The sequence below is a fragment of the Macadamia integrifolia genome, chromosome 6 (genome assembly GCF_013358625.1).
Source record: "Macadamia integrifolia cultivar HAES 741 chromosome 6, SCU_Mint_v3, whole genome shotgun sequence".
Classification (NCBI taxonomy): domain Eukaryota; kingdom Viridiplantae; phylum Streptophyta; class Magnoliopsida; order Proteales; family Proteaceae; genus Macadamia; species Macadamia integrifolia.
In genome coordinates, this window is record NC_056562.1 from 2,372,054 (window position 1) to 2,388,481 (window position 16,428).

A 16,428-nucleotide genomic window follows, 5' to 3' on the forward strand; every position below is an offset into this window, starting at 1 on the left:
GGTGCAAAATATCAGCAATAAGTGCTCTGATAGAGACATCTACGTCCTTAGAAGTCTTGAACGCTCCCTCCTGACTGATGACGTTCCATGGTCGTGGGAAAGTTCTTATGCGTTGTTTGATGTAAACTTTAATTTTCTTTGTAATTAAGATGGAACTGAGACATGAACAAGTGCCTAGCTCACTTGGTTCAGGCCTGCTGAAGCCCGTTCACTCCCTATTTCGTCATATATGACATCCTAACTTGACCGAACTCACCCAAAAAAAAAAATTTGAACCCTAGGTCGCCGCTGCAACTCCTTTCTTTCTCTACCACTCTCATCTCTACAACAGAGTGCAATGGGGATAGAATAATTGTAGCTCAGAAGTCAAGAGTTTTCTGGTAGTGTCTGACAGGGAATGGTTTGGAAGGATTAGGATTCAAATTTGATGGTAACATGGCAGAATTGAGAGAGAAAGATTAGGAATCCAAGAATCAATGGACAAGAACAAAAAGACTAAGAAGATGTATTGCAGAGAGATTAGGTATATCAGCAGAAAATAAACAGATGAGAATCCTCCCCTGCATAGGTAGGGAATCCACCCAAAAGCCACAGGATAACCTCATTTCCCCCATGCACCACAGTGAATCTACACCGCATAGGTGGGGAAACCACCCAAAACCCACAGGATTTAGTTCTCACACCACAGCGAGTCCAAACCGAATAGCTAACAATCCAAACCGAATAGCTAAGACTTGATCAAGCCTAATTGGTCCTGCATCAGGTTAGTTTTATTATTATCATTAGATATTTAAATAGCATATCAATAAGTTGCATTGGCATATTTACTTATATTAATATAACATTCCTCATCTCCAATTTCTTCTCTCTCTCTCTCTCTCTCTCTCTCTCTAATTACTCAAAAGAGAGGGAAGAAAGCTGCAATCAAACGAAGACTCGTCTATGTACTTTGTTGGAGTGAAGGAAAGCTTTTGATCTATGTTCTTTGTTGGGAGTGAAGAGAAAACTTTTGATCTTGCAGCGGCCCGCGGCAGAGAGAAAGGGAAGAGCTTGGGGCCTGGTCTGCACGAGAGGCAGAGAGGGGAATGGGAGAGAGAAAAAAAGGAGTTGCAACAGCTACTAGGTTCCATTTCTTCTTTCTTGGGTGGGTTAAATCTGACTTAGGGTGTCGGGTATATATCGAAATAAGGAGTGAATGGGTTTAAGTGGATAGAAGTCTGCTTGGTTTTATTTTTTTTTTTCTTTTTAAGACCATTGGATTCATTTGTCCACATGTTGCCCAACCAGGCCTCTATAGGCGATGTGCTCTATGGAGAGATCCGAAACCCCGTTCACTTCTTCCCCTACCCCCGGATATCAATATTGATACCATACAAAACCAGTAATACCATACAAAACCAACAATACCTATAACTGATACAATACCAATACTTAAAACCATAAGATTGACACCTTTTTCATTTATCTGCAGGGGTTTGAAATACTTGTTAAAAACCCCTACTTTTAAGCAGCCTTAATCTGTATTTCAAGACCACCAGAAAACATAGATCACTCACATTCCTAGTTTGAGGTATCAGTACTGGTTACCCGATTCCTATCGGAATCAGCAGGGATTGATATCGATCAGAAAATCTATCCCGTATCTCTGCATCAGCACAGAACAACAGTTAAATGGTATGAGAAAACCGATTCTAAGAAGAAACGGGCAAATACCATGAACAATATGAACTTCCTATGACAGGAATGCTGAATTCAGATATGGGCTGGATGAACTACATGTCCAGATTGTGTAATCCATTGTTGTGTCAGCATTGGAAACCTTGTGGCAAAAGCTAGAAATCAAACATTACATGTAAAAGACCAAACGGTCAAACATGGTCCATGCCACCACTAGCACTGATGCCATTGCAGCATTGGAGACATCCACTCAGATGCGCTCTCATGGAGGAACTGCACCGTCTAGTTGCTTCAATAGAAAAGGAAAAAAAATTATAATTTTCCTCAGGCATAACACTTCTGAAACTCTCTGAACATCAGTATGATCCAAGGGAAAATACACTCTGGGTCCACGATCCCTTGATTCTCCCCAACCCTCCAAAAATAAAAAGGGAGGGAAATACTAAAATATAAAAGAGTAAAGGAACCTCCATCAGAAGGCAAGCATTGGAATACAAATCTCAACATATACCCATAATGTCAACAGCAAAGAACTACATATTCACGTCCAGGAAGCCGCTGAGATCAATTGAATCTTCTCTTTAGCCTTGGATCTACGAAAAATGAAGCAACCAACTTCCATAAGTTCCTTTTGTTGTATTAATGATATCCATTGCCATTTGCTTTAAGGTGAAAATGCGATGCACCAATAGCAGAGCCGCTTCCACGTTGGGATTCTTCAGTAGCTAGGGATCGGATGCTGGAATTAAAGCATAAAAACAACTTAAGGCAGCTGGAAGAAAAGGAGATTTAAGGAAAACCAAAAAACCATATTTTAGAGAAGAAATCAAATGAGCCAAGTATCTATGGATTTTGTATTATATATTTCTTTTGAGAATATGAAACGATAGGGAAAAGAAAACATACTGATTGGGGAGCAGCTTGGCCCCAATCCCATTTTCAAGTACCAGCCAATTTGCCTGATGGACAAAGGGTAAACCTGGATATCATGTGCTAGTTTATTCATCCGACCCTCATTACAATAATGGTGTGAATTCATAACTTTGAAGCATCATCCATCTGCCTGTTCCTGCAAAACAAAACCAAACATGAGACCATCAACATCTAAAATTTATTATTCACCCAACAAGCAAGAATAATTTCCAAGCAGCTCATCCACATATGAATACGATGGTGATGCAGAAAGAGAAGGGACCATGCATTGCAACTGCCCAAGCAGCAAGAGAACACCAGGACGGGTACTAGTCATTGCAACCAAACCAGCATTACAATCTTTGTTTTCCAGACCAACAATTCACATATACACAACAGAAATAGAAATTAACAGCTCCCGCTGTGGCACATGCTCAGTATCCCTTTCTGGTATTGTAGCATCAGAAATTTATTCAGTATTATAATGAAGTTTTCTAATTTAGTCATGACTGGCCACTTGTTAATAATTTTGACATTGAATCCATAAGAAAAAAAATTTGGCAAGAGGAGAAGGAAAAATGATAACAAAGATTCAACCAAAACTAGCTTAATGAAGCTTTATACCGACTACTTGGGTCATCACACTCTATTGAAGGCTTTCCCTGGACTAAGGGGAACAATCTAAATTCTAGCGCTCCAAGGACCATAATCTGGCCTCACAATCTCAAGTAAAAGACTCCTGATGTGGACAGTTTTTTTAGGGTTACAGGTCAAAATTATAGCATGAGAGAAAATTGTCCAAACATAGTCACAGATAACGCAAAAATATTCTCAGGCACACGGGGGTATTGGATGAATAAAAAAAGGCACTTAATTAAGCTCATCATCCAAAAGAAAAGAAAAGAGGAGAAGAAACACTGCACCCTTCATATCTGAGCTCCAGTCCAGACTCCCTATTGGCTTTGATGGTTAAGACAAGCAGAGGATCAGGAACCTCTATTTGCATGGGACTCCACAGAACAAGACCGGTTAACTCCTAGGTACACTAACAGGACTATTGTAGATCCAGATGAGAAGCACAAGTAGATGAATTAAGATTGTCCAATCAGGTCAAAAGTCTGGGAGAGGAGATTTTGTAGTGCAACACACAAGAGTGAAGCAAATCCCTCCCATGAGTTCCACACATGAAACACAACTACATCAAGACAGAGGTCAGATCTAGCAATACCCTTCCTTTCAAGGGACAAGAACCTTACCAATTTAACGCGCTCAGTCCATCCCAAGTCATGAACATTACTTTGTGAAATACAGTTTGCATGCACAATGGGACCCTGGACAGCACTCCCACCAGTAGTTCCCCCATTGCCATCCCCAGCTGGGAGGGTCATATAAACTGCTCCTTTGAACATCCATTCATCTCTTTCAAAATTGTAAAAATCCTCGAACAGCTCCCCACATAATAAACACACACATTGGCTTTCATCAGCAAGGACTGCATGTTCACTCTCATCCAATGCATCAACTGAAATTTCAATTGAAGCAGCAGATGTAGGCGCAGAAAAGTGCCCTTCTTTCCCAGCAATCCAGTCACCCAAATTTGCAAACCATCTCCTTGAAACCAAGTTGCAACTACTTTGTTCAGATTTCTTTGAAGCATGCCACTCCATATGTTTATTGAGTCTTTCCTCAAGTCTAATTCCAAGACCACAGATCTTGCAGTGATATGGAACGTCATCAAAGAGGCCACTGATAACTGAGGGATGTGGTTCTCGGATAATCTCTGGCTTGAACTCAATACCTATGAGGCCCTTGGAATTGGATTCACTTGTGGTGCCTTGAGACAAGCTAGTTGTGCTCTTCGGGCAAGATTCTGTAAAAGGAAGTTCATTACCATAAGATGAAGGGATGATCGCAGCATCTGGACTTGAGGAAACTGACATGGAACTACTGGTAATTGGGCCAGTGCTATGGCTTTGGTTTTGACTCAGCATCTGGGTAGCAGGAACAGTTGATGACTCTGTTGTTGAAGAAGATATTAATCCCTTGGCAACTAATGAACTCAAAAGACTTGAAAGAGAATTAGGAGCACCACTAGTTACACTTGACATCTGCACTGTTGTGCTACCTCCAATAGATGAAGGAGGAGGAGGTCCAGGAGGCAGAGGAGGCCGCACAGTTGTCCTCTGAGGGAGTGCTGATATAGTTGATGCATTCCCATGGGATACCGTAGCCAATAAAGAAGCTTCCGAAACCATGGGAATTGAGGATGCAGCATGGAGGACAGGGGGAGGTCCACTTGGCAGAGGGGGCTGTATATTCATACTACTTGGCAACGAACCCGACTCCTGGAAGTTAAGGTTGGGGAAACCACCACTAGCTAAGTTGTTTGAAAGTAATCCCTTTTCCAAAATTGCACTTAATAAACTACTAGCATTAGATTCTCCAATTTGATCTGCTGCAGAACAATTTGAATGGCTCAGCACAGAAGACCCTGTTGTTAGAGATCCAAAATTTGGGCCTTGATGCAGTGGCTTCTGGGACTGACCAGAAAATTGAGACAGTAATTTATCTGCCTGTGGCTGCTGCTGTGAGAAAGGAGCATGAGGCTTTAGTTGAGGAAAAGCGATTAAAGGAGAAGGTGTTCGTAAATGTTGGGGAGGTGGTGATTGATTTAACTGCAAATTTTGAGTAGTTCCAAGCTGATTAACGGGGATGTTGAAAGACTCTTGTGGCACACAACTCAATGATCCTGCAAGCTGAGATGGTTTTAAAGCAGGCTGATCAAAGGATTGTTCTTGCAGACGGTCTTGCTCAGACAAATCATGTGATGGTTGACGCTGATGAAGTGAAGATGAAGGTGAATGAGGATGCTGGGGAATGTGAGACTGTCTGGATGGGGATGCAGAACCTGGAGGAAGATGCCGTTGCTGCCCTAAAACTCCAGCAGATACCGATGATGGAACCATCTGGGAACGAAGACCGGCCCTGGTCAAAGATGTACCACTCCGAGAATCTGAACCAGCTGAAACCATTGAAGTTTGGCTTGTATGGGTATTATCTAAGAGGTGTGGCTCTTGTAATGACCATGTCGGTGATGTTCGATACCCAAATGCTGCTTGTCCTCTTTGTGTAATGGATTTTGAATCCAAGGAAGTTTCTCTATTAACCCTAGACCCAATATCATGTTCACTCCGAGGTTGTGGAAGGTGTTCTTCCTCCTGCACATGGTAAAGGTAATTCAACATGCAAAATTATGTGAAGTCAATTGCTAATCATCCAGATAACTTTATACTATTATCTCAAACAAGAAGACTGGCAATGGCAATGGCAATGGCAGATTTTTCATTTTTCCTTTTTGTTTTCCACAGAAAACTTTTTGGAGAAAGAGCACATGCATGTCAAGCCCCACTAGAATATTGCAATGGCTTCTCATTAATCCTTGGTATGTTGTTCAACACACGTTTCTACATTTGGCAGTAAATTTTTTCTTTTTTTTTTTTTGGTAAAGACATTTGGCAGTAATCTACTCAGGTAAACACACATCATATTCATCCAAGTCCATCAAATGCAAGGGAAAACACATATACGGATTCACCTTGTCCCCCAAAACTTTCGTTACAGGGAGTATCCAAAAATGGTATGGATACAAGGACTCAGCAAAAATGTATCGAAAATGGAAGTTAATGTATCATAAGAAAAGGGTTTACTTTTCTTCTTCTTCTTGGTTATGTCCAAGTGTACGACTTATGGGTGGATGTCGACACACATCCCATACCCATACCCAGGTTTTGTCATGTCAACCAGTGTCAAGGTGCAAAGGTGTTTGCCTGGAGCCTAGGCAAGCTAGGCAAGGGCTGATTGGTCAAGGCGTGCATAAATCAGGTTTAATTTAGGACCTTTCAGATTATGTCCGTACTTATTATTTACCATCCTCAACAAGTTATGATAATCTTATTCAACTTAGTGATAATATAAAATAGGGATATTCCCTGTGGGACAACGCAGCTTCTGCGCCAGTCTGCCTCTCTCCTCCCCCATGTGAAATTACCTATATACGCAGAGGGGAAAGCGAGAGAGAGAGACTGTGAGGAGTGCTGGTGGAGGCTGCACTCCCCCAACCTCCCACAGAGAACACTCCCTATATAATATAAACTAAAGAGGAGACATCAACCATTCAACAATCAATAATAATGATTCAACACTCATCAAAAGAAGCATCAAGTTAGTAATAATTTTCCAATTACAACAACTTTAGGGCTTAGTTACATTTATTTTTTCAATTTTAACCCCTAAAGGGGGGATAAACTGCAACAAATTGGACTATAAAAGCATTAAAATGACAGACGAGTTTGTAAAAAAATAAAATGGCAACCAAGGCAACGGCCAATTGGCAAAAACTAGGTGAATGCACACCTTGCCCATTCTGAAGGGCCTTAGGCCTTGGGAGGGTGTGGCTTAACAACTATGTTGTTGCCACAGGTACTCCGGGGATACATGAAGAGTTCAGGTAGGGCACTTCAAGGCACTTGTTCCAACAAGAGCACCGCAATTTTTTTTTTTTTTTTTTTTTACCGGGAGGGTGGGTCTGGAGCACACATTATCGCATATTAACACTCTTGAAGACATCACCAACCCTACCCTCCCCCTCTTTCCGAAAAAAGAATAAGACAGCAGGGGAGATGGAATAGCAATGAGTCAGTCTCCAAAAAGAGAGAACATATAACCACAGTAAAAGTAAACACACCAGAAGGTCATATTCGCCCAGTTTCAAAGTTTTTTTTTCTTTTTTTTTTAAATTTATTTTTCACCTTTGCAAGCTTACCAGCTTTTCTGAATCATCTGAAGTCCAACCATCTCTCCTTGAGCTATCACGGGCCCCGTGATCCATCAATCTGAAGTTCATATCATCCCAAATGTACTCTTCTTCCTCAGAATTTTTCCAGTTCCTATACATCCCTCTGCTACTTTTCTTTGCAGTGCTCAGTGTTAACGGAAGCTGAGCAGCAGCTTGAGCAGGTCTCGATGCTTGGTATTTTGAAAATCTATGCTGTGCACCAGACCCATTTCTTTGGCCAACAACTGAGTCCACAGTACTGCTTCCCACTCCATACGTCTTGTCAAGTCCCCTCTCACTAAGCCTATCACTGCCACTCCCTGTTCCCATGTCCGGATGCCTCGAAAGATCCGAACCATATTCATAATCTCCATATGCCTCACCAGTGTTCTCTTGAACAGGCTCACTTAACACTTCCCTTTGGGGACGCTGAGAGTTCTGCAAAATATAAGGTAAATTATGGTCAGGTAGAAAAATATACAAAGTATTTCACACACACACACAAAATGAAACATTGCATACATCTTAACAAGAGGATCTCTCCATGGCCTTCCACTACCAATATTAGTTCCATACAGCCTTGCAGCATCCTCAGCAGAGGCAATCATCAGAAGTTTTGATGCAACATTATTATACATCCTAGGCCCAGATCTCATCAGGATCCATAGCTCAAGACTCAACCAAATGCAAGGTAATGACTACTAATTGGTTTGTTATACTTAAACATCTAAAACTATCAAATTTCAATTAATAATATAATAGAAAAAAGGACAGAAAATACTAAAAATATATCTAAAATACCCAATTTCATTCAACTCAACCTTATCCCAACAAAATGGGGTCAGCTACTCCTTTTTCTCCAATCATCTCTATTTAAAGCCATACTTTGATAGAAAAAAGAACGACGGTTTTCTCTCCAGGTCTCCTCCCTGTCAAGTACTTACGGCTGCCTCTCATCAATGCTAGGCTCTCAGCTCATCACTGCACCCAAATGCTTGATCTGATCAAAAAAAGGCTGCAGCTATGGAAAGGGAGGCCCCTCTCCTATGCCGGCCATCTTGAGCACACCAGATCGGTTCTTCAATCCATGTACCTTCACTGGTCTAGCATCCCTTACTCCATAATTAAGGCCATTGAATCCCTCCTTTGCTCCTTCCTCTGGAAAGGGGGAGAGTTCTCCAAATTCCTCCATCCCATCAGCTAGGGATCATTGTATTCCCAAACAAAAGGAGGCCTTGGCCTTAGAAGAACTAGGGATGTTAACACTGCGGGCATTCTCAAGCTCATCTAGAAGATTGACACCAAACAAAAGAGCATTTGGGTGTCATGGTTTACTCATCTCTCCTCAAAACCAATTCTCTCCGGACCGCTTCCCATTCCAATGATGCCTTTTGGGTCTGGCGCAACATTCTTAGCTCCAGATCTGAAGCCCTCGAAGCCATCCATTACACTATTGGCAATGGCTCCTCCACCTCCCTTGGTGCAATATCATTTGGCACAAAAGCCACATTCCCTGCCATAGTTTCACTGCTTGGCGTGCTCTTTCCAGCTGCCTCCCTACCCAATCATACCTGAATTCTAGACACATTCAAGTTCAACTTCTTGTTGTCTCTACTGGAATAGCCCTAAAGATGTTGACCATCTTCTTTTCTCCTGTCCCTTCTCCGCCTCTATCTGGAACAAGGTTCTTAGTCGGTGCTGGCCCAGTAGAAGAAGAGTGCTCCCCCTTAGTAGAGAATGGATCTAGGTCGATATGACTTATACAAGGTCTTCCGTTTGTGACACTAACAGCAAGCTTACCTTCTGCTACCATTAACCATAACTGAAGGGAGAGGAATCTTCGTAGATAGACTCCCAAGCCTCGTTCTTTTGACAAGGCTTGGAATGCCATATATTTTGACGTCTCCACCAAGATCGCATCCAGGTGCTCTCATCCGGTCAGAAACACCTCAAGGAACATACTCATTATTGTTCCCTGGGATCTCTCTTCCACCATCCTCTCCCCTAGCCCCCCTGGCTTTCGCCATTGTGCTTGGTTTTGATCCCCCCGTCTTGTCGGGCTTGTTCCTTCTAGGTTCTCCCCGCTTCCCCCCCTATATACTCTTCTTCTCTTGGCAATGAAATTATTTATTCATCCCAAAAAAAAAAAAAGCCAGACTTGTTTAAAATACTCGTTTGGTTTAAAGGCCATGTTCCCCACCACGGCATGCCCTATCGAACTACCTCACCACCTAATCTCCCCTTATCTACCGGCATATTCAGGTATTCGTATCCCCCTCCTGCTGCCTATGCTAAAAGGCACTGAAGATGTCGACCATCTTTTTTTCTCTTGTCCTCTCCTCTTCAAATTGGAAGAAGGTTCTCAGATCCATTTGGCTATCATATAGATCCATCCTCCCCTTGTCTAGACTGGATTGACATGACTTTTGGCGGATCTTCTATTTGTGATAAGGTTGATACACTCGCCTTTGCGGCCACCATCAACCACATTTGGATGGAGCGAAATCTACGTAGATGAACTTTCAACTCTCGTTCTTTTGATAAGATTTGGAATGTCATCTTTTTTATGTTAGCTTCAAGCTTGGTTGCCTTCGTCCTCACATGGCTCGTAACTCCCCAAAAAACAAGCTTATTGTTGTTCCCTATGGTCTCCCTCCCTCCACCATTCCACCCTTGATGCCCCCTTCTTTAGCCAGACCCCCTGGCCCTTGATGCCTCCTCTTGGGCTTGTATTTTGGTTTCCCCCCGCCCCTCAATCCTCTCCTTTGTATATTCTTCCTCTTGGTAATGAATTTAATTATACATCAAAAAAAAAAAAAAAAAACATACATACTTGTTACTAATCCCAATCTATGCATGTCTTTCCTCACCACTTCTCCTAGAGTCATTTTAGGTCTACCCTTGGCTCTTTTAACTCCTTCAATCATAATCAAATCACCCCTCTGTACTGGGGCATTCAAAGGCCTCTGTTGCACATCTCCATGCCACTTCAATCCGTTTTGTCACAACTTATCATGTATCAAAGCTACTCCTAAATTAGCCCTAATTTGTTCATTCATTATTTCTTCTTTTTCAATTTTACCACTCATCCATCCCAACAATCTCATTTCAGCTAAATCAAATTTATTTATATGTTGTTTCTTTACTGCCCAACATTCAACTCCGTACATCACTATTGGTCGTATAACTGTTCTAGAAAATTTTCCTTAAGTTATAAGAGATACATTGATCACACAACACTCCAGACCCCACCCTATGCTAATTCTGTGTCAAATCATCCTCTATTTCTCCTTTATTTATGATATGATTAAACTAAGGTATCCAAAATTCTCACTTTGCAGTATCTCCCTATCATCAATTTTCACCTCACTTTCAATCATATGGTTACTAAAGTTACACATGATATATTCTATTTTTGTTCTACTTATCTTAAAACCCTTTGATTCCAAGGCTGATCGCTATAATTCCGACTTTGCATTTATCCTTGCTTTTATTTCATCCACCAAAGCAATATCATCAACAAAAAAGCATACACCAAGGGATTTGATGTTGAATATCTCTAGTCAATTCATCTATGATTAATATAAACAAATGTGTTTTAATCTGATCCTTACATAATCTAACTATACTTGGGAATTTAATATCCTAACTCCCCCCCCCCAATAGGTCTTACACTGGTCACTACACCATCATAAAAAAAAAGGTTGTACCCGATACAAAAGGCTCCCGCATATGCGATGTTCACGGGGGGGACGGGGGTGAGAATTACGCAGCCTTACACCGAAACATTCATCACTACACCATCATACATATCTTTAGTTATGTCCACATACTTACTCAGAACACTTTTTGTCTCTAATACTTACCAAATTAACTCTCTAGAGACTCTACCATGAGATTTTTCTAAGTCAATAATGACAAATAGAGTCCCTTCTTACATTCTCAAAATATTTCCCATAGTCTCGTAAGTAAATAAATGACTTCCATGGTTAATCTTCTTGGCATAAAACCAAATTGGTCATCCAAAATATTAGTTTCTTGTCTCAAGCATGTTTCAATTACTCTCTCCCATAATTTCATAGTATGACTCATAAGTTTTATTTTTGCATAGTCATTACAGCTTTGAATATCAACTTTACTTTTACAAATCAAAACCACAATATTTCTTTATTCATCTACCATTTTTTTGTGTGCTCATGATCTTATTAAACAACTCGTACCAAAAAAAGAAAAAAAAAAAAAGATCTTATTAAACAACTTAGTTAGCCAAGTTTTACACCATCTAGACCAATTTCTTTAATCATTTTCATCTTCTTTAAAGATTCTTTTACTTCAAAGTTCAAACACCCTAATTTTTCGTATATATCTAAGACCCGTGGTTTCTTGATGGAAATTGCAACTTTCTAAAATACTAATACTTGTATTATTTTCATTAGAAACATTTTTTCATCTCTCTTTAATATTCGCAGTATTTGTTAATACTTTATCTTCACTTTTAATGCATCTAATATGGTTGAAATCTCTAACTTTTCCTTTCCTTCATTTTAGTTAATTTATAGATATCTATTTCCCCTTCATTTGTGCTACAATTGTTTAAAAAGAAAAAACCCTCATATTTCTTAGTCCTCGTTTTTCCTACTACCTTTCTTACTTAGGCGCATAACTTTAGACCGATCCAAACCCGTATAAGTATCCAGATGGAGATGAACCGGATCCAATTTGGGATCAAATCTGAGGATCTTTAGGATTTTATTTAATTCTATTTTGGGGAATATTTGTCATCTTTTATTTTGGTAGTTATTAGGCTAAGTAGGGAATTACCAATTTGAGCTTTATTATGTTTTTATTTTGTGTTAGATTAGGTCTTAGGATTTAACCCCAAGGGGGTAGCCGAGTTGGCAAGGGACCTTCGCCTCAGGAAGCGTGTAGTTCTGAGTTCGACTCCTCTTACCTCCTTGGAGCCACTCACACAAGGGTGTTTAGTGCTCTTCACTGCTTTCAGTGAAAGTTGAATGGTTCTCATTCAACCATGGTGATGGAGAACCCTTAGGGAAGGGAGGGGAAATCAGAGTAGAGAGGGGGAAAGGAAGAATCACACTCAACACATTCATTCAATAATCAAAATTACTCTCTCTAAATCTTCGATCGATTACAGCCAATATATAGGAAAATAAAAACATGAAATTAGAAACTTAACTGAAATGGAAACTAGCCTAAACTAGGAAACAACTATAAAAAGGAAACCAAAATAAGAAAATAAATCCTACTCCTACATTCAAGTCTGGAAAATAAAAGCATGAAATAAAATACTAAGTAAACTACTAATTTTATTTCCAACCCTTGTTGGACCAAAACCCTGGGCTGGACCGGCTCTTCTTGGCTCTTGGCTTTCAAAGCCGGTCATGCTGGTCCAGCCAAGAAAGGGCAGCCGTATCTGCATCACATGGTATGACCCGGTCCATGCGGCTGTGGAGTCAGTATGGACCCATGGGACTAGTCAAGCCAGAGGCTTGGATACCCATCATTAGCAAAAAAAAAAAAAAAAAAATTAGATCTTAGGAAGTAATTAGGAGATTTTAGTTGATTTTAGTTTTAGACTTTAATTAGGAAGATTTCATTTGGTTTTCGTATAAATAGGCTTGCAACCTCATTCATTATGCTAGGAGTTGAAGAATGGATTGATTTGAATTGTTTTAGGTGCCGGGTAGGTAAGATTACAATGGTTGTGTGACCTTTCTCCTTCCACCACTCCTTGCATGCTTCTCTCTCTCTTCTTCTTCTTATTTCCCTTCCCATCAATCTGCTACTGCTATTTCTCTCTTCTATTTTTCTGTTTCTATTAAACCGATAATGCTACACTGTTTTCTGGGTAACAAGGACAGCCCAGTTGTTGAAATCGATCTCCATTGATACTCCTCTGATCAACTCAATGTGGGTTGTCAAAACCCTTTAGTTTCTGATTTCCCAAAATACCCCTCTATTGTCCTCTGATTCTATTTTAACCCTTTTATCTTCCTATTCCAAAAATACCCCTCCTACCTTAAACGTTACACAACCCTTTGGTTTTTACCTTCTGGTTTTAACTTTCAGCTATTTATAGTTTTGCCATCCCACTTTGTAAACCCAATATGGTTATAAATCTGGCATTGATTGTTCAATTGAATTATTGAATATTCGAATGCTCCCATAAGCGATCTGATTCTGATTTTGGAACCCGGATACGCATCACTTCTAACTTCATTTTTAGCAAATTTATACCTTTTTAAATCCTCCTCATCCTTAGTTCTTTGCCAAGTTCTAAAACTAGATTTCTTAGCCTTAATTGTTGCTTGAACTTCATAATCCCAGCAAGTTTCCTAGATTAATGACAATTTCCTTTAGATTCGACCATAAATTCTTTATTTACATTCTTAATCTAAGTAGTCATCTCGCTCTACATCAATTAGTGGGGAATGAGAGTGTGGGGGGGGGAGGGAATGAGAGTATGTATGATGTAGATCGAGCTGTCAAAAAGAAGACTCGATGCTGCCCATTTTTTGTCTCAAATCTGAGAGCCAATTTTGCACCATTCGAACCAGCCATACTGGTTCAGTTTTGATCTGGTTTTATTTGGTTCAACGAGCTCAAAACCTCACATGAACAGTACCCATGAACAATAACTCTACTTTCCAGAAGTCCAGCCAGTTTAGCATATTGATAGAAGATATCACAGGCTTCCAGAAGAAGTCCCCAGCTGTCCATTGATTTCATTCCCATTCAGGGATTTGTTTCCTTTTTGGGTGCTAGAGATTTATTTCCTTTTTTTACGTTTGCTTGGTGGTTAAGTAATTATTTTGGTAAGTTTTTGTTTCCAAAAATTAGTTTCCTATTTGTTTGATTTCCTCTTCTACTACTTCCTATTTTGTAATAAGCTTGGCCAAATCTATAAATGAATGGGCATATATTGTAAGATTTAAAGATTAGTTAGAGAGTTGATTAATGAAATTCTGTGAGCTTTACTTACTGTTTGACCAGATAAAGGTTTGTTCATCGACTGAGAAAGTTGAGGCCTTGAGGGTGAGAGTCCCAGGCCGAGATAGCCATCCCTATCCCCCATTTTTCCCCCCATCGATTACCTATCCTTCTGACTTATTTATTTTCTATTTTACTGCTTCTACTGTGAGATTAAGCTAGCCAAACAACACCACATTGGAGATCAGCGCACGCCCTTGCTGCCCAGATTAGAGCCTACTTGTGTGAAGATTCGGCCTGCAGTTCCTCCCAGATCTGCAGTCTGTTGATGACACCCTTTTAGGGTTAGTCACCATAGGAGAGAGGATCAATCAGAATTTGAAGGCCGACCAAGGCCTGTAGCTGCTGCTACTGCAGAATTTCCATAAAGTTCCCTTTTTTCCTCCTCCAGCATAACTCCCCAACCAAACATCAGTTGAGGCTCAACTTTTGAAGGATAGTTAGGCATCACACAAGGAACCTTCGAACCAAATTTGAGGTCCACTGGAGATTGCAATCTCAAGATATTGAAAGTTACCAAAAGTTTCCTTTTTCATGCTATCACCAGAGCTCTCAATTCAGCCAGCCGGATTTGATCAAATTTTGAGGATTGTTTGTCTACCTAGGATCTACAATCAATCCAAATTACAACCCCAACAGAGCCCTATTTAGTGAGACACAATTTATGCAAGTTTCGACCTAAATCTGATTCTATTTTCAGATCTGTACTTTCTGTTGAATCTGATCTATTCTATGTCTTGTTGGAGTTTACAATAGATCCTACTAGTACTGATTAACTTGGTAGCTAGTCTGACATCAATGTGTGTGGGAGAGAGCTCTTAGACAGTATAATTCAAAGATAGGAACTGACTTGATACGGCAGTGGAACCGAGGAATGGTGCCAAAGGACTTCTTGAATAAAGGTTAAATTTCAACATGCTCCATAGGACCCAAACCCAAGCATAAGCAGCTTCCAATCCAACCTGATATGAGTATAACTATGTTTACAAAATGGAAAAACTACGATTTCAAAATGGACTAGATGCACCATTCTAGTGCTGAGACCAGCTGTCAAGAGTTAAGAACAACCAAGAAACAGATCAAACAGTTTGAACAACGAAAGCATAAAAAATATTTGAATATCATGAAATTTTGCTTACTTTCTATCAAGTACCTAATAGCCTACTAATAAATTCTATATATCCAGTGTTCAACAGTCTCTAAGCAAGAAGGCCATATGTTGAGTCTTGTAATGTTTTATTTTCAAAGAAGAAACTATTTACAACCATTAGAGAAGAACCTCAGTCCAGTAGACTGATATTAATGGAACCAGGCAGTTCATTGACCAAAAAACAGTCTGAGATCAGGACCGGATTTCATCTAACATCCAATGGTCAAAACATAATGCTCTGATAAACAACTAGTCTCTCACTATCCAACTACTAAGGAGTGTACAGAGTCCCACCACCAAACACCATCAATTTCACCTGATTATCCAAAATGACACTCCAACCATGTGCTGACAACAAACATCTACGCAAAAGCCTCAAGAAAAATGCAGACAAATACGGGAAGTCTACTATTATTCCAAAGATATATAATAAGCATCACTAAGCATCACCCAATATTCCCAAACTAATTAGGCTCAATATAAGCTGAATTAGACAGCTCATTAAAGCACTTTCTTTTTAGGGGCCATTTCTTGGCATGATGATAAAGGCTTGGGCTGCCAGCAGGAGGACATGGGCTTAAGTCTGAGTAGCCCTTTTGTGCAAAAACTGCCAAAGGTTAGAAGTTAGAACCATCTTCAGTCCACTCCAAATGCTCTCCTGGAACCCTGAGAGAGCATGACTTGCAATCGATTGTGACCCTTTTTTATAGACAGAAGTACCATCTCTTTTCTCAAACCAGGCATAACTTCAGGCTGTGTAGGACCAGACAGACTAACGAGCGCTTCATACCATAGTTGTCCCACCACCTAGACGAACCAAGAAGGTCGTGTGGGGGTTTTGGGG

At 40.2% G+C, this 16,428-nt stretch overlaps 1 protein-coding gene across 1 annotated transcript in view; it reads right to left on the reverse strand.

The window, feature by feature from the left end:
* Nucleotides 1-1,942: 1,942 nt before the first annotated feature.
* The window catches only part of LOC122081465 (polyadenylation and cleavage factor homolog 4-like), a 19,603-nt gene continuing 5,117 nt past the window's right edge, over nt 1,943-16,428 (reverse strand). Inside the window, exons 4-7 of the mRNA XM_042648611.1 lie at nt 7,412-7,861; nt 3,846-5,807; nt 2,584-2,746; nt 1,943-2,416 (exon numbers count right to left, since the gene is read on the reverse strand). Of these exons, the coding sequence (XP_042504545.1) occupies nt 2,729-2,746; nt 3,846-5,807; nt 7,412-7,861 (2,430 nt within the window). The 3' untranslated portion in view covers nt 1,943-2,416; nt 2,584-2,728. The remainder of the gene's footprint in view (nt 2,417-2,583; nt 2,747-3,845; nt 5,808-7,411; nt 7,862-16,428) is intronic.